The following is a 25,765-nucleotide window of genomic DNA, read 5'->3' as shown; positions in this document are numbered from 1 at the left end:
AGTTGGACAACTACAGTCAGCAAGAGCTCGCCGATCTCTTTGTGAATTACAACGTGAAGTCTCCTGTCACAGGGAACGACCTGTCCCCTCCTGTGTCCTTCAATCTGATGTTCAAGACCTCCATTGGGCCTGGAGGAAACATGCCGGGGTAGGTAGCAGCCTCGTGCTGCCCATTTTCTTTTGGCATGTGGCTATGAGTGACTGTAATTTTCCACTGCCCAGGATTGGAAATGAGATCTATACGAAACTGAAAACAAAACTCATGCAGCCTTCCCTCTGCAATTCTCTCCTGCCCAGTCTTTTCCCCAGGCTGCTCTAGAGCTGCTATTGCAAAGTAGATTCATGGACTCTCAAGATGAGAAGGACCATCATGGCTGTAGTTGTCCATGCAGTTCTTTGGCGCCTGCTCTACTTGAAAGGCTGTAGTGGCTGGCGGATGTATGTCATTGTAGGCTAGATTGTGTGGCATAGGGCAGCAAGGCCCTAGACTCCTGTTCCCCATGCAACAGAACATTATTGGTTCCACAGGTGACCTCTGTGGCTAAGCAGGAAGGGGCGTGAAGCTAGTCTGTCGTAATGTTAGTTACATAGCAAAGGCAGCCATCATGTGTGGTCCGTGGCCACCATCTTGGTTGATGCTTCAAAGTTGACCTGGGGACCTCTGGAGCTAAAAGCATGGGCTGCTACGGTTTGAGGTAAAGATCCAGGCTCTCTGGCTGAGGCTGTAACAGACTCCTCCTCTGTGGACTGACCCAGAGCAGGACATGGAACACCCACTCACCAGTGGGCTATGTAAGCATTAGCACTGGAAGCCTTAAATGAACTTAGAAAAAGATGAGTCCATGGCTAATCTGTGTATTTAATTACCCTGGGAGGGTTCTATAATTGCTGGGGTTCATAAGGGCAGCATTGCTGGATTTGCTTCACCTCCATATGTGCCACTATTGGGGGGGTACAAAGAGGATAAGCATGGCCCCTGAATTTATAAGAAGAGCTGCAATCTGAAAGATGAGTGGACCATCCCTTGCTCTCCTTGAACCCTAGGGGCAGCACTTGAATCCGCCTTTGCTGCTCTAAAGAAAGCAAGTCTTGGTGCTTGTTGATAATCTGTGGTTTCCTGTTGAACTCCGCATGGTTGCTGCTGCTGAGAACTACAGAGCATGTTGCCTTGATGTTTTGTGCCTGGAATTAGAGACCTGAGATAAAACAAGGCCACCTCATTTTTTGCATCGAACCAAAGTTTGTCTTGCTTCCCCTCCATTCACCCACCTAATGTCTTGTTTTTCTTTCAGCTATCTGAGGCCAGAAACTGCACAGGGAATTTTCCTCAACTTCAAACGCCTTTTGGAATTTAATCAAGGCAAACTGCCTTTCGCTGCTGCCCAGATTGGAAATTCCTTCAGGAACGAGATCTCACCCCGTTCTGGCCTCATCCGAGTCAGGTACTGCAAACCTTCTCCCCCACCAGAACATCTGGCAGGAGATAGCTGCCTCTCGGGAAATCAAAGTTCCATCTGGCCTGAGTGTCCTTTTCACTGATTTCCCGTCCACCCTGCTCTTTGGGAGAATGTCTTGTGCGTTGTAAAAGGCTTCGAGTACCTGCATAATAAACGCCTTAAAGTAATCAGAGTTCACTGGCAAAAAGTATCTTGATTATGAGACTGTTGCTTCAGAAACATTGATAAGAATTTGTATTGGGCATGAAAACTTGGCATTAAAACCTGGTTAGACCTTGAGACAAAAAAAACGACTCCAACCTTAGGTCATGTGACAAAGAACAAACAGGGACTTTTTCTTAGATCAGGTGCTACGGGACATTAGTCAAGCAAGAGGCCATCAGATCTTCAAAGCCTTCAGCTTACGATACATGGCATCTGAAGTGGGTACAATATTCAGTTTCCCTACCTAGAATGCACTAGGAGTACCTCCTAAAATGTTCATGGAGTTTCCACAGACTTCAGTGGGTGAGAGATTGTGCAACTAAAACTTTGAGGAATTTACACGTAAGCTGATTGCTTTGTGTGTGGCTAGTTGGAAAAAAAAGAAACCTGCCCACCTGACAGAGCTCATAAAAGCTTGGTCCAGAAACCAAAAATGGACCGATTTTCACTTTTTAATGATGGCCTTAGGATTGAAACTGTGTCTTTTCTATGTAGATATCTGGTCCCCTGGTATGTTTGGCATTGCAGCTCTGGTTCGCAGACCCAGATTCTGATTTTTTTGTCTCAAGGTCTAACCAGAAGATTGAAACGTCTTTAGCTTCTAATTGATGTCAGTGGAGTTACTCTGCAGTTACCCACAGTGCATGTTGTAAAATTGATAACTGATTAACATAATGACGTTTTATGGCATTAGCAGGGTGCAGTGGCATTACTGGCACTGAGGTTTTTTCAGCCCTCCTGTTCTCCTAATTACATCTGTAAACTGGTGGTTCATGTCACCGAAACCCTTATCCAATACAATATAAATTATGACTTGTGATACTTTCATAGGAAATTGTGCTGTATATTTTCTGCATACGAATAACATCCGGTGCTTGCAAAATAAACTTAAAATCTTTAGTGATTATACAAAACTCTCTTTCTTAAGGTTCCTGATCACAAAGTAACTCACTGCTAAGCAATTTGAGGTACTGAAGTTAAGAAACGACCTAATGTATAAATATATACATAGTGATAGCAATAATGTAAAAGAGAACATGCACCATTGTTTAATATGGAGATACACCTATCTCATGGAGCTGGAAGGGACCTTAAAAGGTCATTGAGTCCAGTCCCCTGCCTTCACAGCAGGGCAAGTATGTCCCTGAAGATTTTTGCCCACTGATCCCTAAATGGCCCCCTCAAGGATTGAACTCACAACCCTGGTTTTAGCAGGCTAATGCGCAAACCACTGAGCTATCCCTATCCCCTTGAGCAGGTGGGTTGCTACATGTTGGTATCTTAGCGCTTCTCTTTGTCTGAGGCTCTTTCATGTAACACAATCTCTGAGAGGAAAACGATGAGATCCACCTCTGGGGAAATATGGCCAGCATTTTCCACCATGAGTGCCTCTTAATGTATTTACTCGTGTTTTACTGCAGGCAAACCAATTGCCAAAAGTATCTTGCATGACAAGAGCCTTCATTGTAACAGAAGGCCTGGTTTTCAGAGTGGGGAGCCAGCTGCAGGTCTGCTGAAGTCACTGAGCACCCCCACATCTCCCATTACCACCAGAAGTCAGGCTATATAGGGATGTAAATATGGATTTAGGTGCCCAACTTTAGTCTCCCAGTTCTCAAAATGTTGTCCTGTGTCCTGATCGTTCCCCTGGCACAGCCATCTCAATGTCATGCAGTTAAAATTTGGCTTGTTGGATGGGGGATCATGGACTATTTCTTAATTTCTGTGTTTATGATGCCGTGCAGAATACTTTTGCCATCTGTTTGCTCGTTTGCAGTAAAGCAAAGTAAGTAACAAATGTTTCCTGTTAGACGGCCCTGCTTTGAATATTGGAAAACCTGCAGTTTTAAATCTCATCTATGCTGTTAAACAGAACAGTGCTGGAGGTTCCAGTATCGCACATTTAAAGATGTACCATGAGTGGTTCTCTCCCTCCCCGCGCCCCCGCAAATAAAGCTTTCTAACTAGATATCACAAGGTTATCAGGGTGAGGCCAGGTCATAACTTGGGTGGAGACTTCCAGAGGATACACATGATTTAGGAAAGGATTTGGTATTTCAGCAGGTGACATTCTTCCTCTGAGTCAGTGATGTGATAACGCAAGGTCTAAAGCAGTGGTTCTCAAACTTTGTACTGGTGAACCCCCTTTCACACAGCAAGACTGTGAGTGCGATTCCCCATCCCTTATGAATTAAAAACTCTTTTAAATATATTTTAACACTATTATAAATGCTAGAGTGAAGCGTGGTTTGGAGTGGAGGCTGACAGCTTGCGACCCCCTAAGTGGGTCCCCAACCCCCAGTTGAGAACCCCTGGCCTAAAGGCTTCGAAGAGAATTTGTAGGTACCTTTTAATAGAAGCTAAAGGGGATGGGGAAACCCTCCAACATCTGAAGAAAAGTGGCGTGCTATCTAATCTGTCTGTTCCCTTGGCACTAGCACTTGGTGGGTTTAACTCCTGATTTGCGTTTTTAACAGGCTAGAGCACATGTAAAGGCTGGTGGGGAAGGTTCTTCCTGGGACAGTGTGCATTAATGCTAGCATGTGCTCTCTGTTCTGCTTAGAGAATTCACCATGGCAGAAATTGAGCACTTTGTGGATCCCAGTGAGAGTATCACCCCAAGTTCCAGAGTGTGGCAGATCTCCACATCCTCCTGTACTCCTCCAAAGCCAGGTCAGTGGGCAGTCCGCCCACATGATGCGTCTGGGAGATGCTGTTGGAGCAGGTAATGTTACCTCGCATGACCATTTCATAACTTATTCTGTAGCGTGCTTGCAGGGGTAAATTAAATTCCAAACTTGTACATCAGGAGTACCTTCATGGAGTCCAGTGGAGTTACTCCACGTGGGCACCTGTGAGATCAAAATCTGGCCTTCATCAGTACTGAAAGGACACAGTCAGGTAGCACTGTTGCATAGGTTAGGCTTCCAGGTTAGTTTTTGGAGAGGGAGCACGTTAGGGGTACAAGACCTGCTAAAAGCTGGGGGCAGCCTGAGAATCCACACACCTTTTGCATCACCTGGCACCCAATACGCTGTGTGTTGGGTTTGAATCCCCAAACCCTGATTCTTCATCCGAGTGAGTTAAAGAAAGAACACGGCTGGTCACCTAAAAATAGACACTGAATGCTCTAATACAGAAACGCATTTTAACTGAAATCCTTTAGGTTGGGGGCCATCTTTTTGTTCTGTCTGTGCAGAGATTAGCCTCAGTGGGGTCCGGTCCATAACTGAGGTTGATAGGCATTACCACAGTGTAAATAACATGCACTGTTGTATAAAAATATACTGTTATGTCTGTACATGTTGGAGGACTTTTGGTACAATTCTTGTTGATACTAGATGTTCGTAACAGAACGTTGGTGACTGTGTTGTATTGATGGTATGAAATGACTGGTAGCACATGGGGAGGGGTTTGTCTTGCAAATTAATGCAAAAAGAACAAAACAACTCGCACAAACTGTCAATACGATAATTAAAGATGATTCATCAATAACTCTGCTCAAATTTCCAGCAGCCCAAAGTGATGTCTCTTTGGAGGGGTGGGGCCAGAAGCGATGGGATGGAGTAAGAAAACTCTTTCCCTATCCCCTCCTTTTCATCTTAGCCTCTACATATTTGTTCTGTAGGATCTGATCTAAACCCTTTGGACTCAGGTTCTAGGGCCAGATTAAAAAAAACCCTTTCTCCTCCAGACCCTCTAATCCTGTTAATGGTTTTTCTTTGAACTGTCCCCATTATGGGGCCTGAGCATTAAGCCTGGTAGGCATGGATTCTCAACTGCCTTACAAGCATTCCAAAACACCCCCTGAGGTAGCTTTGTAGAAACCCCATTTTAGAGGTGGAAAATCAAGTGCAGAGAGGCCGAATGACTCGCCCAAGGTCCCACAGCAAAGCAAAGGCAGTACCGGGAACAGAACCCAGGAGTCCCGACTCCCTCATTAAATCTTCCCTCCATAATCTACAGAGCTACACTTCTGAACTCCAGTATTTGAAAGTGGCCTTTTCATAGATTCCAAGACCAGAAAGGATCCATTGTGATCATCTATGGTGTGTATTATACAGGAAGTCAGAACCAGAACTTTCCTGAAGTAATTTCTAGAGTGCCTCTTTCAGCAAAACATCCACTCTTGATTTGAAAAGTGCTCGTGATGGAGACTCCATCATAACCCTTGGTAAATTGTTCCAATGGTTAATTACTTGCCCTGTTAAAAATTTACACCTTGTTTCCAGTCTGAATTTACCTTGTTTCAACTTTCAGCCGTTCGCTTGTGTTATATCTCTCTCTGCTAGACCAAAGAGCCCATTGTCAAATATTTGTTTCTCTGGGTACAGTGCAAAGACGTTGTATGGTATTCTGCTACATGGCAAGTTCATTAGTTTCAGTCACAATGATGTGCTCGCAGCACTTCCATTGGGAGATGTTACTGCGCAGTACAGAGATTTTGCTGTAGTGAGATCTTGAGGCCGTGGGTTTCAGGAAACATGTTGTATCTCAGTTTACCACATGCAGGAAGTTGTCCCTTTAAAGGGAAGTAATATCAGCTGTCTCCAGTCTTTCTGAGGCAACAGAATGATGATGTGGAAATTAACAAAGTGTTTTTTTTCTCTCTCTAGGGTGTGATCAATAACTCTGTATTAGGTTACTTCATTGGCAGAATCTACCTCTACCTTATAAGGTGGTGTATCCCCGATAAGCTGCGCTTCCGACAGCACATGGAGAATGAGATGGCTCATTATGCCTGTGACTGCTGGGATGCAGAGTCCAAAACATCCTATGTAAGTTGCAGGATTAAACCTACCAGCAGGGTCTTGAGTTGCGCTTTCCCCGTGCACTGTTACGTTCCTAGCCTGGCACACCACTAGTAAGATGGCCACCCAACTCTGTTTATTAAAGTGAAGAAATTAAACAGGTAGTAAGGCTGGCTCTCCTGTCTGTTCAGCTGCGTGCTCGCACAGCCCATTGACTACAGTGGAGTCACTCCTGATTTACGACTGCTGTAAAGGGAACGTTCACCGCCGTGCAGAAGGAGCGTGTGATGTAAACCCTAGTCAGAGGACGTAAGTGGCATGTGGATGAACTGCACCCAAGTGAGAAGAGAATTAGGCCCCTGTGGCTTCCAGCTTGTTACCCCAATAAAATCAGTGGTGGAGGAGACAGTACTGCTGGAACAGTTTACCCAAGGCAGCTTCCTTCCTGCTCCATCCCCAGCCCCACTTTGACTATGAGGGCTGAAAAAAAGGAATCCCTGCTGCTGGGCCAGCTAGTGCTACAGGAGCTGTTTTCCCAGCACCTCTTTTCCTACTCCAGCCCCGCTCCTCCTTTGCTGCTTGAAGGATTTTGTGATGTCGGGACTTACTGTACACTGTGCTTTCCTCTGATTGTTTGTTTGGGCTTTTAAGATCTTGTGTGTATATGTTTTTTTTAAGTGACCAGGAAGGTTTGTTAAGGGTGTAGCAGATGTTTAAACCCTCCTTATTGCATGTTTTTAGAGAGCTTATTGCTACTTCTAAAAATCTCGATGGCGGTCTTTATATTAGTCAGCAGTGATATTTTTGAATGGAAGCTTCTTAGGGGGTTCTCCTATTGATCAGTTATGGCAACTGGAAAGACAAGAAGCCTCACGTGTAAGAGAATCAGATCAAATCCTTTGGCTGGAATTGGGTAGGGAGAATGAGCAGTTTTCCCATTAGAAGAAAGCCCTCTTTGCACCTAACTAGTCTTTTCAAGTGGGACGGGGTCCACTAAGTCTCAGACTGCTGAAACTGCTTTGAGAATGCCATGGAATTGAATCACAAGACGGGGTCAGAAGGCCGATGGATTCTGCAGCCACTGTGAACGTAGGCCCTACCATCGCAGTGAGCTTCTCATGGCAGATCCCTGCGAGAGGCTCCGTTGAAATCAAGAGGGCCAAACTCTGTGGTTTCTGCATGCCCAAAGGAAGGCCCATGTAGAGCTCGTTACAGGATGAGGACTTTAGGAACATAGTACCAGAAGGGACCTCCTCGGTCATGGAATCCAGTCCTCTGCTCTTCTAGGGTTGGATGAGCAGCAAAGAGTCCTGTGGCATCTTATAGACTAGCAGACGTATTGGAGCATGAGTTTTCGTGGGTGAATACCCACTTCGTTGGATGCATCTGACGAAGTGGGTGTTCACCCATGAAAGCTCATCTCCAATACGTCTGTTAGTCTGTAAGGTGCCACAGGACTCTTTGCTGCTTTTACAGATCCAGACTAACACGGCTACCCCTCTGATACTAGGGTTGGATAGATGGTTCCGTTAATTAGGAGTTTGCTTTAGTTTAAGGTATGAGTAAGGATCTCCAGGTTTGGCTCTGTATAGGTAAAAATACAAGTGTTCTGGCTGAACATTAATCTTCTCAACTCCTTATTGAAATAGCTGTGGGGTTGACCATCAATAGTGTGTCATCACAGCCCACTAATGGATGTTGTTACTATGTGTAAGGTTGTACCAAACTTTTAAACTCAAGAATCACTGGAGCTTACCTGAAACTGAATCATCCCTTCATAGAAAAATCCTGTAGAACTGAAGAGAGAAGGATTTCTCTGTTCCTACAGAATGTTTAAACCAACTTACAGAATTGTATAGCAGTAGTATAATCCTACAGGGATGATTAAAAATTCTGTAGAAAGGTTATCATTGTCTGGTAGGTCTAACAGGTTTTTCTGTCATACTCTATTGGTTTCCTCCCTGTGAAATTCTGTAGGACTTTGCTGCATGGAATGTGTTGGAGCACAGAGATGTTTCCTGTACACACATCCTCTTTGGGTATTCCTACACTGCGGAAGAGCTTTGTGTAAGCACAAAAGCATCTCTCTCACCAACTGAAGTTGGTCCAATAAAATGCATTACCTCACCCACCTTGTGTCTCGAATATTCTGGTGCCAACACAGATACAGCAACACTGCATGCAGCACATGTAGACGTACCCAAGCAACCTTTGAGCTAGCTAGCTCAAATAACAATAGCAGTGAAGCTGCACAAGCCTACCCTAATATGTACTTGAATGACTAGCCTGTGCTGAGGGTGGTATCTGGGCTATCTTCCGAGCCTGCTTGGGTATGTCTGCACATGCTGTATTCACACCTCTGATTGCAATGTAGACATGCCCTTTGAGTCCTTCTCTTGCCAATTGGAATTTCATGCAAGCAGGTTTTGACTGCATGTACATGTGCATACACACGCACTAGCACAACAGAATGAATGGAGAAGACCAACGCTGCTTGTCTCATGTATTGCCACGTTGTAAACCAAACAGCTCACTGGTTTTGCTAAAAAGATTTGGAATTCATGGGCAGTGCTTTATGCGAATTAATTCGTTTACAGACTCTTCCTTTCCACAGATATGAACGTATGCAAGGAAATGCTTCAGTCAGTTGTGAATCATGTGCTACTTAGCTCTTAAGCATGCGTCTTTGACAGTTGTAAAGAGGCGAGTTGGTTACTCTTCCCCAAGCTCATGAAGTGATAAAATCCCCAATGATACCAAGTTACTCAGCCCATCTCATGCACGCTGATGTGAATGTAAAAAACGTATGCTGTCACCCAGGTCCTCCGCTGGTGAAAGTCTGTGTAGTTCCACCAGCCTCACTAGAGAACCTGGTCGTGCATGTCCACCTCTTCCTCGATATAACGCTGTCCTGGGGAGCCAAAAAATCTTACCGCCTTATAGGTGAAACTGTGTTATATTGAACTTGCTTTGATCCACCGGACGTGCGCAGCCCCCCACCCCCCGGAGCACTGCTTTACCACTTTACATCCAAATTCGTGTTCTATCGGGTGGCGTTATATCGAGGTAGCGGTGTACATGCACCTTGTATTTTACATAACTGGTTACTTCTCGAAGCAAACGGAGGCACATTTAGATTAGAGAGGAGCTGGTGGAACTAATGCTTATCATAACAGAGCTAATTAGGTAGAAAAACCAGCCCTGGGAGCATGGCGGGCTTAGGGGCAAACAAACATGTTTGATGGTTAAGCGAACAAAAAGACAGACTGTTAAAAGCTTCCACTTTTTTGCTTTTCTAGGGTTGGATTGAGATTGTTGGTTGTGCTGATCGTGCCTGTTACGACCTCTCCTGCCACGCCAGAGCCACCAAAGTTCCTCTTGTAGCTGAGAAGCCTCTGAAAGAACCCATATCCTTTGTGAATAAAACAGTTCTCCCTAAAGCTAGGTAGCATCTGAAACTGAAATGTCCTAAGGTCTGTGCAGGTCTGTTCAAAGTTAGACTTTAGAGTGAGTATCTAGGTTAAATCAGGCGACCTTGATGCTCATAGCAGTGTAAAGAATATCTTTGTGGCTGACCCAGCAAAGACTTCAGCATATGAGTAACTTTACTCATGTGAGTAAAGGAAATACAGGCCAAAGTTTGTTTCCTGGCTCCTTGTTTTCAATTTGTTTATTTTCATAAACACAGTTTAAACATTACGTGAGTTACTTGCAAAAGAACTTTGGAGCATTTAAGAAGGGTGTGAACCCATTAAAGGTAAACGGATGTGGTCTGCTTAGAGGATTCAACCTGCCAGATTCTCTGCTGGCTCAGGACCACTGATTTCCTGCCCCTCTCCTCCCCCTTTGTCCCCTACAGGGGATTGAGAGGGACTGCTTCCCAGATTGCCCTGGTACCCGTCCAGCGCATTTCCACTGAGGTGATAAGCGGCAACTGGCTCTGGGTCGGTGGGGAAGGCCTGGGGGGCCTTTTCTTAAAGATATTGGATTAGATTCTGTTCTTGGGTGCACCAGTGTAAATCTGGAGTAACTACACTGAAGCAATTGGTGTCACTCCAGATTACTTGGGTGTAACTGAGATCAGAAATCAGCCAGTGTGTAAAAGTCTTATTCTTGCTCTAACAGCGACCATATAAGCTGCATGTATATGCTGATCTAAAGTACTGATAGGGACTATTTACTTTCTGCTCTGAGGTAAGTTACTCAAACCGGTTTCAGCACTGAATAAGATACAATGACAAAACACGGACCCAGATTCTGTAGGTGCTGCAGTAATTACATTTGTTACCCAGTATGAACTAATGAAAGTATAAGGTCACAGTGGCCTGTGAGCTCGGTTTCCTTAACTGCTCTGTACAAAACAGCCAGCGTTGTTCAGTTTGAGGCAATAAGGGAGCCATTGGCAAGGCCTACAAGAAGGATGCGAAGCTGGTGCTGGAATACCTTTCCATCTGCGCGAGTGTTACATCAGCGAGATGGAGAAGCTGCTGAATGAGAAAGGGTGAGAAGACGCTGGGTGGGGCTGAATAAGATTCTCTTAGCAATTACCTGTGCCAGGGATACCCACAAAACCGCTTGAGTAATCTCAGTGCATCCTGCACCAGCCTTGCCAGTAACTGAAGGCCATGATAAAATGGATCATCTGCAGTTTTTACTGCTGGTGGCTCAGCCAAGAGGCAGTTCTTCACTGATGGACACAGTACAGTGACATGTAACTATTAGGGTTTTGTGTGTTTATGCTTTGGTTTTAAAAGGTATGTGCGTTTACATGCAAACTAGGTGCAGCCTGCTGGCTCCTGGCAAGCTGCCCTTTGTGTCACGTAGGAGCCAGTCCTGCAAGGTACCGAATGTCACCTGTAAGGGGATGAGAGCCCTCAGCTCCCACTGAGTTTGCTGGGAGATGAGGCTGTTGAACGAGCTGTGGGCTGGGGCTCATGAGCTGGCCAGTGCTGACAAAGGCAGTCAGATCTATTGCAAAATAGACATTCACATGGGCATGATTCATGCCCAGTATGGCTTGGTTCATCAATATAAGAATAAGAACATGAGACTGGCCAGTCTGGGTGAGACCAGTGGTCCACCTAGGCCAGTATCCTGCCAGATGCTTCAAAGGGAAAGAACAGAACAGAGCAATTATCAACGGATCTTCCCCCTGTCCAGTTCCAGCATCTGGCAAACAGAGGCTTGTCGAAACTATTGTTTGGTTAAAACACCGGTGGGAGTAGCACAGGCGGCAGCAGTCAGTCTGACTTTAGGTGCCGTTTGGATTATTGCGGTGCTAGAGAACTGTGAATATGGAGGAGCCGAGCACAGCCACGTTTTAAGTAGGTTTTCCAGTTGGTGAGTTTGGAGTCTCTGCCTGACGTCAAAAAAAGCTTTGTTACACTTCCGAGCAGTGTTAGCTTAAAAAATAAATAAAACTGTTGCTTCTATGTTATTTGAAATAGCTTGTGCAGAACAAGTCCAATGGTGTAACTGATACACTGTGCAATTCCCCTCTCCCCCCCCCCCCCGTATTAGAGCCAGTGTAAGTGTTTTATGAGTGTCAAAGTAACCAAAGTGCAAGAAAAACAGTACTTATAATACATCCAAACCAGGCCTACGAGACAGAGAAATTTTCACTGGGTGCATTGGTCCTACAGAAGTCCAAACCAGAAGACAGTTAACCCAATTCCTTAAGCAAAGCAATAGCAGCATTTTTCAGTGTACGTAGCTTTTGTGCAAATGATGGCAGTAGTCCAAACTCGACTCCCTGATATATCCACGTTCAGGATGTGCCTCCATAAACGTAATCTCCTCTGGGAAATAGGTCTCAGTGCAGGCAGCTTGGCACGTAGCCTTTCATAAATGCACCCATTCCTGTATTACGCACACTCCTGGAAGCCATCAGTTTAGTATACCTGAAACACCACTACGGATTGACCAGCATAGGTGCACTCAGCCGGCTGTGTGCTGAAGTGCCTGTGGCTAGACCTGTTTTACGGATGGTTAAGTTTAGATGACTATTCTGCAGGTGGCTGCCATACAAAATGAGGCAGAGTTTATATTTCAGCAGCAAATTGCCAGCTGGAGTTTAATAAAATAAATCTTTGCTCTTTGTGAATGGGATATTTAGGGCCAGGTTGACATCAGTGGGAATTCTGCCTGACTGAGGACAGCTCGGGGGGTCAGGAAGGGATTTACTCCCCCTCCCCCAATGTATTTTGGGGGTTTGTGGGGGGGTTTTAAATCTCCTTCTTCTGAAGCATCAGGGATGGCCATGGCTGGAGATGGGACATTGGGTGGGGAAGGCCAGGGCTCTGAGGTGGCACCATGCAGTCCCTCAGGTGCTTGGCTGCCTGGTTCTTGCTCAGATATTAAGGGTATAACTGAGCCGCATATGTCGGATCGGGAGGGAATTTTCACAGCACAGGTCAGTTTGGCAGTGACCTGAGGGATTTTTTTGTTGTTGCCTTCCTCTGCAGCATGTGAGTGTAGGTCACTTGCCAGGATTAGCTGGCTGTATCTCACTCCTTTCCCTGCCATAGCGGGGGCCTCAGACTGGTCCCTCCTATTCTCTGCCTGTGGCATGTGTCTAGTCTCCTGTGGGCTGAAATAACTTGGCGTAAGTTAGGTTGTTGAGTTTAATGTGTGAGTGTTGGGTGGTAGTGTGGTGGTGGCCTGTGCTATACAGGACGTCAGATCAGTTGATCTGGTCATCCCTTCTGGCCTCATACTCTGACTCTGTTACTGATTCGGCCTTGTAGCAGCTGTGGGTTAACTTTTTTGTCTGTGTTAAGAGAGAGCAACACCAAAAGCTGGAGGAATCAGTCAAAAATGGATCTGGGCCCATCCACTTGTTTGGGAAGCTTTAACAGATCAAAAATATCTTTGATTTTTCCAGTTCCCATGCAGAGGTCAGGTACTCGCCATCAGAACTAAATTGACACAAAAAGTATGTGTGTGTTACAATACATGAAAAGTTTGTAGTGAGCAAATGAATGTCTAATTGTCTTGTGGTTAATTTTTCTTTATGTATTTCACCCTGGAACCCTTCCATATTGTAATTGAATTTGCTCCTGGCTATTAACCACATTGCTTTTATGTTCATCAATGGTTATGGAAAAAATTATTTTACAACAATAATAAAAATGCTAGATAAAACTTTTGAGTATTTAAAAAAAAAAAGAAGACATGCTACATGTTTCTTCCTTCAATCCCTGGAGTTTGAGAGGACTTTTCTGTATAGCCCCCAAACCAGTTTTACTTTTTTTTTTTCTTTCTTTTTTTTTTTCCCAAAGAAAGAATTAAACCAGTGAAACCACCTAAGGGAAAGTGACATATCTGGTTTTGTTGACTAATACTAAAGCACTGGTATTTTCTTTACAGGGAATTCACTGTTGAAACTGAAGGGAAAACTTTTCAATTAACAAAGGACATGGTCAGTGTGAAGAGATTCCAGAAAACACTGCATGGTAACTTTTATTTACTTTTTAATCTTAGAGATGGGAAGCTGATCACAATACATTTTGAATGCAGGAGAGTTAAGCAAATCTGAAAGTTGTGGCCAAAATGTTGAGACTTAGGTGCATAAATTAAGCACCTAAACCAGTATATAGGTTCCTAAGTAACTGGCTCAATCCCAGAGGTGCTGAGAATCTGCTGCTTTCATTGACTTCAATAGAAGCACCTTGGTCAATCAAGCCATTTTTATTACAATGCCTAAGTTTAGGTACTAAGCTTTGTGGCTAATGTTTTTTTAAGAAATGTTCCCTCTGTCTTCAGATGAATTATTTCCTTTCAGGATAAGTTCCAGCACAGGATCAAAGTTGATCAGACAATTATTTATAGGATTCCGTCTTACAAAAGAATCATTTCTGTACTTAACGGTAGACAGTCAGTCTTCTATCTATGGTACTTACGTGGCCCCCATTACCACTATAGGTGAGGCACTCACAAAATGCAATGTATTTAGCCTCATAACATCTCTGTGAGGTACAGCAGTGCTACTCTCCCCATTTTACAGATGGAGACTGAGGCCCAGAGTCTTAAGTGACTAGAACCGGTTGGAAAAATTTCCCAAAAACATTTTTTGTTGTTTGAGTCTTCAAAATGTTTCACGAACTATTCAGTTTTGACAGACTTCTGACACAACCCAGGTTTGGTCTCCTGCCAGCTCTCCCACCTGGGCTTCCAGGGCCCACAGCTCCAGGATGGCTCGCCATGAGGATGGCCTCAGAGTCAGGGACCCCTGGGCTTCCAAACTCTTGGGCCAGCTGGCTCCTCAGTCTGCTCTAGGAGTTGTGGAGCTGTGAGTGTTGCAGCTCCCAGCTCCTCAGCAGGCTACCATGAGATGGGCTGCGGCAGGGCCTGTGCTCCCAGGGCTTCCAGGCTCCTGATTCCCCACAGGTTGAAGACAAGAGTTTGGTCACTTTCATTGCTGCCATTCAGTGATGGACAGTAGTGAACACTGACAGTCGTGTCAGTTTTGGTCAGAAGCTTCCGGGGTGCCTGGTCTCACTGCAGCCTGCCAAGCAGGTGGCTGGGGATCCCAGGGGGCAAATGTCACTTTGGAAATACCATGTGTCCGAAAGGAAATATTGCAGGATTTCAGTTCTGCAACATTTTTTGAGGATTTGGCTTTGTCCCAATTTTTCCAAAATCTTGACAACTTTTGTGGAAGTGAACTTTGTTTTTCCAGCCAGCTCTATTCATGACTTGACTGAGGTCACATGGGAAGTCCGTGGTCGAGTTAGAAATTTAACCCTTTTCTAACCCAGAGGTCCAGGTAAGCATCCTAACCACTGGACCATTATCCTTCCTGACCATTTTTTAAAAATCATTTAAGAGCCAGTCCTGCAAGATTCTAAGTGCTTCTGCTAGTTGCAGAGCATCCTTAACTCTTACTCCGCCTCGGAGTCTGCTGGCATTAGCAAAGTCTCTAAGTGCCTGTCAGTCAGTGGTAGAAAGTAATTACACTTGTAGTCCATCTCCGTTTTACTGTCTCAGAGCAGTCAGTTGGAGTTTTGGTTGCTGGTCACTTAATTTGTATTAGTACAGACTCAGAGTTCAGCTTATCCAGGGCTGGAAGGGGAGGCGTAGCCAGAGTGAAGGAATCTGATGTTCTGTATTCACATTCCATAGGGCTATAGCTCTGAGAAACAAATTTAAAATGGCATAAGATGTCCTGTAAGTAGAATTCCGGAGGGAGAAGGTGTTGTTGTGGCAAAGTGGCTGGCAGAGCAGAACTGGCCTGTTTCAGAGAACAGTTATCTTTCTAGCCAGTGGAGATGGGAACATGAGGCTAGTACATCAGAAATGGCTTTTCAGCATTTAAACAGAATAATTGGTGCTTAGTTTCTAGAACCAGCTTATGCTTCTAACAAACTGTAGCTTCTCAATTTGGCTGCCAAGGCTTTTTTAAACATGCTGTCTCTAGCCAAGGCAGGCATTAGCTGGGCTAGGCTGTGAAAGCTCCTATACAAACCAGGAGGACAGCGGGTGGGGGGAGAATCTTTTTAAATAGTACTTTGGTGAGAGCTGTACTGTGTTGAAATGCGTTCTGTAGAGTGTAGTATTGCTTACATGGGACGTTTCATCTTCAAAGGGCTTTACAAATACAAACTAATCCACGTGCCACCTCTGCTGGCATTTTACATATGGGGACATTGAGGCAGATAAATGGAGAACTCAAAGGGAGTCATTGATGGAGCTCAGCTTGGAATCTAAGAGTTTCTCTCCCCCTCTCCTTTGCTCAGACTAATAGATTCATAGTATAATGACAGCACCCATATAACCACATGTAGTCCAAATCTTGATATCCAAGTAGTCCCATTGGATGCAGAGCTATTTAAACCTGTCTCTTTATACATTCAGCTGCAGTAAATCCAGACTTGTGTGGAGGAGTGCAGGTTCAATCAAATAACGGTGCTTTTGTAAACTGCCTTTCTGAATGCAATGTGTTTTGTGCTCTAGTGGAAGAAATAGTCCCGAATGTGATTGAGCCCTCATTCGGAATTGGAAGGATCATGTATACAGTGTTTGAACACACATTCCATGTCCGGGAGGGAGATGAACAACGAACGGTGAGCCTTCGTGTGCCTTTGGGTTGGTTGAGAAGCAGGTGTGGGCGTTTGATTTCGTGGACTTTCACCACCAGATACAGCTGTGGAATTTAAATTATACAGTGAAATACACAACAGATATGGGAAAACCCTTTCAGGTCACCTAGTTCCTCTCCCTACCAGGGCAGGTGTGAGTTGTTCCCAGGCACTTACAATGATCTGGGACGGTTTGCACTCTAAGCTCCTACGGTACTCCTTTGAAGGGGAGAACTTTTCGCTGTGGGCTGAAACTTGGCAGGTCTCCCTGTAGGGGAGTGAAGTCCTTTTAAATGATTTGGCTGTGCTCTTCCACAGTCTCAGTACCATGCACGCAGACTCAGAATCCTGGCTTGTGAGATCTCCCTGCAACCTGAGGTCAGAGGGAAAGAGTGCATGTTATATGTCAGACTGTGGTGGTGTCATTGATGCCCACACTGCAATCCACATTGCACATTCTGATGGTCCATGGAGAGCTATCTAGGACCTGGTGCCAGCTCCCTTTCCTTGTTTCCCAGTGCTAGATTGCTTTTAAAGCAGCTATATTCCTTTTCCAGCCGAGGTTGCTACTGTGATGGGATTACAAGTGGGCGGGGGAAGGAAGAAATTGTCTACTATCTAGTCTCTCTGTTAAGATGTGATCCACCTGTACAAATATTTGGGACCCTGTGCTGTGTGCAGTAGGAAGGGATGGGATGAGGTGGAGTAAGATGAGAGCATGAAGACTGGGGAAAGAATCTTCCCCTCAATTCCCCTCCCTTTGGAACAGTGTTTTTGGTTAACGTTGTTAATAATGAACTAAATCTCAGGGAGCATCGCTGTATCAGTTCCACTATCTTAATCAAATCTCTGTTTGAATTGGCGAGGGGGTGTCCTAGATCCTAAGCACCACCATTGAGGGAGATGCATTGGGACTAAATATTTTAGCCCCCTCCCCCCCACACACTCCTTTGTTTTCAGGTGTTTCGGGTGAAGCATGCTGTTATCTCTGTCGCTTTAATGATTTACAGAGGGCCAGCTCCTCAGCTGGAAGAAATTGGCCTAGCTCTCCTGATTTCACTGGAGCTGTGCTGACTTACCCCAGCTAAGAACCTGGCCCAAATTGTAGCTGCTTAATAGTTACATTGGTGTGTGTTTGTTTTGACTCTATTTGTGTAGTTCTTCAGCTTCCCTGCTGTTGTAGCGCCCTTCAAATGCTCTGTCCTTCCTCTGAGCCAGAATCAGGAATTCATGCCGTTCGTCAAGGAGCTATGTGAGTAAATGCAACGCCACAGATACCCACGTGACCACGGATTGGAAAGATGACTTTTCTTTTTCAGGAAGATAGGAAAGACCCAAGACTGTGGGGTCTTTTCACGTTGCTTTTTTAGTTGCACACACCTGAGGTAGAGGGAACTCCAAAGCTTTCAGCAGCTTCTGTCATTTGAGACCGCTGCATTGATATGAGCCAGCCTTGAAAATCTGTCATATTCAGCTTATCCGTGTAGGCACAAAATCTGCTCCTGTGCTCTATACCGTGTGTTCTGATGGAAAAAAACTATTATTTACTTGCATGTCAAAAAAGTGACTCACCTTGCCCATGGAATGGCTGTGGTGAGTAGTGTGTTTATTGCTTAGGCCAGGGCAGGAGTCCAGACTGCGGCGTCCTGTTCCCAGCTCGGCCACTCGCTTGCCACGTAGCCTCTGAATAAAACCCAGACCTCCTTGTGCCCAGTCCTGCCCCTCTGGGTATGTCAAAGTGCTTTGCAAAAATGGTACAGGAGAGCACAGTAGCAGTTGCCGTGTAAGTCAGGGGGACGGCCGCAATGTTAGAATCGGGGCTGGCTTGCAGCTTTTTGTTTTCAGCTCTTTGAGATAACATGTCTGGGCCCAGACACAGAGATGAACTGCTTCTTCAGTTACTGTTTCGCTGCTGACCTTTAATGTCAGGCTTGAGAGACCCGTGATTCAGTGCTATCTTTCAGAAGAGACTTAGCAGTGCATCATAGAGTGCTAACCCTGCACTGCAGTGTCTGCCTGGTGCCTGGGTTAGAGCCTGAACTCTTGTGTGGGCCTCGAACCCAAAACCTTCTGTCAAAATAGTCACTTTTTACTTTCTAGCCCCCAAACACACACAGCCTCTCCCCCAGTTATTAATGCTGTACCCGAATTGCACTAGGTGCTTTATAGACATAGAATAGGGACCAATCCTTATCCTGAGGAGCTTAAAACGTAAGGGCCAGAATCTCCCACCCTCGCTTTGCGGGCAGCCCCACTGACTGCAGCCAGGTGGCGACACTGCACTGTGTGTGAACAACTTGCTGTTAAGAGTTGGGCCGAGCAGCAAATAACCGGCTTCGGGAGTGGTTGTGGGTCCACCTTGCCGGGATAGTAATGCCTGTCCCTTCGTACTCCTCTCCCCCTTTTCTGTTTGTCACCCTGTGGTTCTGTGTCCTTCCAATCCTCCAGCCCAGTGGGGCTGTTGCTAACCCTAGGACTCTCCACTTTTTCCAGCTGAGGCGCTCACCAGGAACGGCATCTCCCACAAAGTGGACGACTCCTCCGGGTCCATTGGCCGGCGCTACGCCAGGACCGACGAGATCGGCGTGGCTTTCGGCATCACGATAGACTTTGACACGGTGAACAAGGTGCCTCACACAGCCACTCTAAGGGACCGTGACTCCATGCGTCAGATACGAGCCGAGGTAAAATGCCTGCATGTGTGTGAGGGAAGGAGTTAAATGTATTTAACTAGAGCAGGGACTGGGCCTGCTGCCTCTGAGCCTGTGGGCATACTGGCCTTGCTGTGACCCGTGCAGGACTCAAGTGCGAGCCATGTGTTCTGAAGGTGAGGGGGTGTTACCCACCAGCCTGCCAGTGAAACGAACAGAGGAGTTGCTTTCAATAGCCAGAGGGAGAGGTTACCCCGAAAAGAGCCTTGAACCGTTTAGGCCACAGCTAGAAGGCCGACCTGCTCACTGTGAGTGTGGGCCATTGTGGGTGTAGTTGCTGACTTGTGTATGTAGCGCTGAGCTGTCCTCCAGACAGTCCTGTGGTGACTTGTCACTGTTACTGGGGGGGAAGTAGGCCTCCCTGAGGCCTCAGCATGGTGTCTCCGCAGGCCATTTTTGCAGGCTGTTCAGTGAGCTGTGACATAGAAGTGACCACCTTGGACCCCCTCCTTCTGGTGAACTAACCCCTGTGGCCTCTTGAGGTGCTTTAAAAGCCCAGTTTTCATTTGCTCAAATAGACCTTTTCAAGTGACAGCTGATCCTACTGCCAGCTGGCCCCTCTCTAGTCTGAGTGCAAACTCTGAGTTCTTGGGTGTCTCTCAGGGAGGAATCTCACAGTCCTTGCACTCAGACCAGGACCTGGGTACGCCACCCTGTGGTACATCAGCCACTTACCGTCCTGCCAGTCCAACTGGGCTTCAGGCACCTGCATTTAGTGATACTGACCAGCAGGATTTTCGAAATGCAGGATTTTTATTCAGCAGTTGGAAGAAAGCATTAGAGAAAAAAGATTTTCAAACAGCCAACACACATAGCTAGTCTGATTTTAGCCTTCACTACAAACTAAGGGTTTATCTACATGGGGAGATTTACCAGCAGACCTATACCAGTATAACTATAGCAGTGAAACTATATCAGTATAGTTCTGCTGGTAAATTTCCCTGTGTAGACAAGCCCTTGATTACATAGGACGACTTCTCAAAGTACAGGAGCAGAACAGAACCAATGTACATGCTCCCAGCAAGCCCAGATTTTCTGTGTCTCTGGGAGTCTGTCTGGGTCTCTCGGGGTTGGTCTACCCTGCAGATGCTACAGCGGCGCGGCTGTGCCGCTGTAGCACCATGGTGTAAACACTTTCTGCAGCGACAGAAGTGGGGTTTCCATCACTGTAGTGATTCCAGCCCCTAGAGAGGCAGTAGCTAGGCTGACAGAAGAATTCTTCCATCAACATAACTTGACTATACCGGGGCTTAGCTTGGCTTAACTACATCTCTCTAGGTCGATCTAGGATTTAGGTGTAGACCAGGCCTGGGGGTCTGTCTGTCTGACCCATCACCTGTTCAAAGGAGAGTGGGCGAGAGCCATTCAAGCTATTTGCTCTTAATAACCCTTAGTGCAAGCTGTTAGGTGGCTATTAGAAAGGGTCTCCTCCCCCTTTCCTGAGGTCGGTAGGCTTGGCTCCCCAGACTGTCCCTGTGATGAAATATTCAGACACACCACGATATGGCACAGACACACCTGAGACAGCTGCAGCCAATACTGCTAATCATTCAAGACCACCCAGGCCAACGTCACCGTGACATCCTTGGGATTCTCCAGAATGAAGGATGCCAAAATGATGGTCACAGATGATGTGTGGGACCTGCATTGGAGGAGTCTCCTGTTGGTCACAGGCCTAAAGGGGGACGGCCCTGCATGCATTGTGAGGAGCAATCGCTTGATGGGCCCCTCAGACAGGCAGCACAGTAGCTGTCCTGGGCCTGATCCAAACTCCACTGAAGACAGTGGAATGACCCCCATTGATGTCAATGCACGCTGGCCCTAGTGTGACTGGTATATCTGTTTTTTCCCATTGCCCCATTGATGTCAATGCACGCTGGCCCTAGTGTGACTGGTATGTCTGTTTTTTCCCATTGCCCCATTGATGTCAATGCACGCTGGCCCTAGTGTGACTGGTATGTCTGTTTTTTCCCATTGACCCTTCAATCAATTCATACATCGTCTCTGTGATTCTCAAACTCTGCCCCTATGAGAGCACACTCACAATAGCAGAGAGAAAACTCAGCAGGTCTCGAGGCAGCCACTGTTTGTACTCATGTTACATTGCCCCAGGGCCTGTCAAAATCCCCTGCTTGCAGGTTCATTTGGACCAGTCCATTCTTCTCTGCCTGTCCCAAAGTGTTGTGTGACAGTGCTCTGCCCAAGCGATGGCTGCATTTCACTAGTGAATCTCCATGCTATGAGTAGCTGATCAGTATTCGTTATGGTGAAAAGGGATCTAGAATTAAAATGCCCTGTTGCTTGGAGACACGACCACTTGATATCCCAGAGTTTGAGGAAGAGTTTATGGCTGTAAAAATTTTACATGAAAATGTTGGACAGATCTGCTCTCATCAGATGGTAACAGTTGATCATGTGGCAGTATTTGTAATACAGTGCTAAACATTATCCATGTACGCCAGTGGCTCTCAAACTTTCTTTTACTGGTGACCCCTTTCACATAGCAAGTCTTCAAGTGTGGACCTCCCCCCATAAATTAAAAACACTTTTACATCTGTTTAACACTATTATAAATGCTTGAGGCAAAGTGGGGTTTAGCATGGAGGCCGACAGCTTGCAACTCTCCCCCTCCCACATAACCTCACAACCCTCTGAGGGGTCCTGATCCCCAGTTTGAGAACCTCTGATGTACACGTAGGATGAAAGAAATCAACTTGGTGGTGTGGTCTCATGTCTTGCCTCTTTCTGTGCACTCTCCTCGTAGGTCTCTGAACTTCCTACCATTATCCGTGACCTGGCAAATGGCTGCCTAACTTGGGCTGACGTAGAAGTAAAGTATCCACTCTTTGAGGGACAAGAGACTGGCAAAAAGGAGACAATAGAGGAAGACAATTACCTGAAATAAGCCCCGGATGATGTCCACTTTTTACTGTTCATGTTAATATGAAATAAACTATCGTGTATTATTCAAAGCTGCATTGTTTGTGCACCCAGGGATTATGTTTTTTCCTCAATTGCTGCCTGATTTTAACTTTAAACTGAAATAATGGCAATTAAAGGTGTTATAAATAAAAAAGCCATTGCATTTGCTTGCTTTTCCGTGTTCGTGCAGCCTTGTACTTTGAGACCTTTGACTTTATCACCCACTTGTTTTGTTAGTTCTTGTGGGTCCAAATGGGAATTGTGAGTGTATAAAACGGGTCGGCAACCTATGGCACGCTTGCCAAAGATGGCATGCGAGCCAATTTTTTTAATGGCACGCTGTTCCCTGCCAGGACTCCAGTGTGCCATTAAAAATCCTGCCGGTGCGGCAAGCCGCAGGGTCCACGCTCCAGGGCCGGAGCATCTGGCCAAGTGCAGCAAGCCGCCAGCCCCTCCCCTGCCTTCCCCCCCCCTTCCCCTGGAGCCCTGCCACCATGCGCGCAGTGCTCTGGGAGCCGGAGCTGCGCGCTCCCGTGGGGTAGTGTATCTGGCTCTGCTTGGAGCCTCAAGGTAAGAGGTTGGGGGGGGGGGGGAGTCAGGACAGAGAGCATGGTGGGTTGGATAGGGGGTGGGATCCTGAGGGGGGTGGTGGCTAGGGGTGGGGGTCTCTGGTGGGGGAAGTCAGTGAGCAGGGGGGGTGGATGGGGCATGGGAGTCCTGGGGTCTGTTAGGGGGTGTGGGGTGGATAGGATCAGGGCAGTCAGGGGACAGGGAGCAAGGAGGGTCCTGGGGGGCAGTTAGGGTGGGGGGGTCTCGGAAGGGGGTGGTCAAGGGCCAAGGAGCTGGGGAGGTTGGATGAGTCAGGAATTCTGAGAGGGGGGCTGTCAGGAGGCAGGGGTGTGGAGAGGGGTTGGGGCAGGCAGGGAGTGCGGTGGGGGTTGTATGGGTCTGGAGTTCTGGGGGTCCTGTCGGGGCGGGAAGCGGTTGGATAGGCATGGGAGTCCCGGGGGTCTGTCTGGGGGGTGAGGGTGTGGACAAGAGTCAGGGGACAGGTAGGGGGTAGGGTCCTTGGGGGGCAGTCAGGGGACAAGGAGCAGGGAGACTTGGATAGGGTCCTGGGGGGCAGTTAGGGGCAGGGGTCCCAGGAGGGGGTAGTCGGGACCAGGAGCAGAGGGGGTTGGGGGTTCTGAGGGGGGCGGTTATCCAGCCCCCTGCCCTGAGCCCTGCCCCCCCCCACACACACCCCAGGCCCCTGCCCTGAGCCCTGTACCTCCCTCATACACACCCAGCCCTCTGACTCCTTCACACACTCCCCACGACCTGAGTCCTGATTGGCACCCCCACATATACCCAGCCCCCCTGCCCTGACACCTGCACCCCCCTCACATGCCCTCTGCCCTGACTCTTGCAGCCCCCACATCCCCACCCTGAGCACCAGATGGGAGCTCCTGCACCCCCTCCATTCCCACCTGCACCCCTCACACCAATGGGAGCTGCCCAGGTAAGTGCCCCACATCCAAATGTCCTGCCCCAACCCTGAGCCCCCTCCCTTATTCTAGCTCCTGGTCAGACCCTTCACCCCCAGCCCTGTGCTCCGTGCACTCCCACCCTCAGCTCAGGGCAGAGAGAGGAGGAGAATGGGCCAGAACCAGGGAGAAGGTAGGTACCCACTGTATGTGGGCAGCGCCGGGTCCCCAGACCGGCAGCGAGCTGAGCGGGTTCGGCAGCCAGGATCCCGGATGGCAGGAGCCGGCGGATGGAACCCCTGAGAGGCAGTGGGCTGAACTGCTCAGCCCACTGCCGGTCTGGGGTCCCGGCTGCTGGCCCCGCACAGCCCACTGATGATCTGGGGTTCTGGCTGCCAGACCCATCCCAGCTGGGGTCCCAGCCGCAGGCTCCACTCAGCCCACTGCCGGCCTAGGTGAACAGAACCCCAGACCAACAGTGGGCTGAGCGGGCCGGCGGTGTAAGATCAACATTTTAATTTAATTTTAAATCTTAAATATTTTGAAAACCTTGTTTATTTTACAATACAACACGAGTTTAGTTATATAATATATAGACTTAGACCTTCTAAAAAACGTTAAAATGTATTACTGGCACACACAACCTTAAACTAGAGTGACTAAATGAAGACTCGGCACACCACTTCTGAAAGGTTGCCGACTCCTGGTATAAAAGAAGGCTGGCCCAGTTGTTAGACATGGGTTCAAGCCCCATGCTCTACCATAGATTCCAGTGTGATTTTGGACAAGTTACTCTGTACCTCACTTCCCCCTCTGTAAAATGGGGTGGGAGGATAAATACATTGAAGTATGAAGCACTCAGATATTATGTAAGTACTTCAGATAGACAGTTGTGGGCTGAATTTGGCCTTGTGCCAGAAGGAACTCCTTCACCCTTTCTGGAGAGAGAAATACGACAATCATTGGTTTGTTAGCAGGATTGGGTATTTCTGAAACTTCATGGAGGGCCGACTAGCCTCAAGCCACAAAGCCTAACCTCTAATAGTGGTGCTTTGCACTTTCCTGCTGGAGAGTTTGACGTGCTTTGTGTCTCAGGTTAAATGTCATTACTCCTGCTAGCCTTGCACAGCCGACACTGCTAAGCAAGAGAGTTGGATTGGTCCTTGTACAAGAGAGGGCTTGACTTTCCCTGATTGATGTGAATGGCAATACTCCTGTTGACTTCATTGGCACAGGGTTGGGTGCTCACAGTGTAGTTTACAAATGTCAGGTGCACCTGTCCAGCCCTGTTGACAGTAATAAGGCTGCACAGATGTCACAGAAGCCTGCAGAACCATAACCTTTGTGGACGAAGCACAAAAGGGAAATAAAGCCGCTTGGCTGACGGAGAACAAGCGGAGTGCAGCCCTGGCAGTTAGTAAACATCTTTTCACGAGTAAACTGAGCCAGGCCAGAAACTTCCCATCCCTCATTTACTTTTAAGAGTGAAATTTTGTCATCCTTAAGTAGGGCCAAAAAATGAGCCTTAAAAAATGTTCACAAACTGAAACAGAATTTTTTGTTTTGGGTCAATCAAAACATCAGTTTGATTTCACCCTTTTTTTTTTTCTTCCACTGGTATTTTCAGTCTAGTTAGGTTACATTTTGAAACAAGAAGTCATTAGACCAGAAGTTTTCATTTAAAAAATGTCAAAACACACACTTTGACAATGGATTTTTTTCAACATTTTTTGTTTTGGAAATTTGTCAAAACAGACCCTGTTACTGAACAAACCCAGGTTTGACAAATCCATATCTGAGGAAAGGATTTGTGGGGAAAGTTCCCGAACAGCTCTGTAAAGCACACGTGACATGGCAACTGTCATAGGGCAGTGCGCATAGAACCCCACAATGCCATTGTAACTATGTGCAGCTCTGCTCTGCAAACCCTCCCAGATAACCTTTAACTCTTTAATACCAACACCCTGAGACAAGTCAGCACTTCAAGCTACAGTTGCTCAGCCTATGGGTCACAAACAGGCTTCAGATGGTTGCAACTACCCTGCCTTTCTCATACTGCTAAACACATGAGAGGCCTTAGCAGGAAAGAGGCAGAGAACCACAGCTCTAAATCGCCCATTATCCATCTACAACAGGTTCACTTTAGCAGAGATTGACATTAGAATTCCACCCTTC

At 46.8% G+C, this 25,765-nt stretch overlaps 1 protein-coding gene across 1 annotated transcript in view; it reads left to right on the top strand.

The window, feature by feature from the left end:
• Positions 1-22,295, top strand: part of GARS1 (glycyl-tRNA synthetase 1) — a 41,890-nt gene extending 19,595 nt beyond the window's left edge. The window contains 15 exon segments of the mRNA XM_030549978.1: positions 3-148; positions 1,293-1,442; positions 4,225-4,271; positions 4,274-4,327; positions 4,330-4,391; positions 6,278-6,439; positions 9,712-9,819; positions 10,770-10,794; positions 10,797-10,865; positions 10,868-10,913; positions 13,781-13,866; positions 16,367-16,476; positions 17,650-17,743; positions 18,985-19,175; positions 21,967-22,295. Coding sequence (XP_030405838.1) covers positions 3-148; positions 1,293-1,442; positions 4,225-4,271; positions 4,274-4,327; positions 4,330-4,391; positions 6,278-6,439; positions 9,712-9,819; positions 10,770-10,794; positions 10,797-10,865; positions 10,868-10,913; positions 13,781-13,866; positions 16,367-16,476; positions 17,650-17,743; positions 18,985-19,175; positions 21,967-22,107 — 1,491 coding nt within the window. The 3' untranslated portion in view covers positions 22,108-22,295.
• The last annotated feature ends 3,470 nt before the right edge of the window (positions 22,296-25,765 follow it).

This window comes from Gopherus evgoodei, chromosome 2 (assembly GCF_007399415.2).
Source record: "Gopherus evgoodei ecotype Sinaloan lineage chromosome 2, rGopEvg1_v1.p, whole genome shotgun sequence".
Classification (NCBI taxonomy): Eukaryota; Metazoa; Chordata; order Testudines; family Testudinidae; genus Gopherus; species Gopherus evgoodei.
The sequence above is the reverse complement of the archived record's forward strand: the minus strand, read 5'-3'. Positions and strand labels throughout refer to the sequence as shown.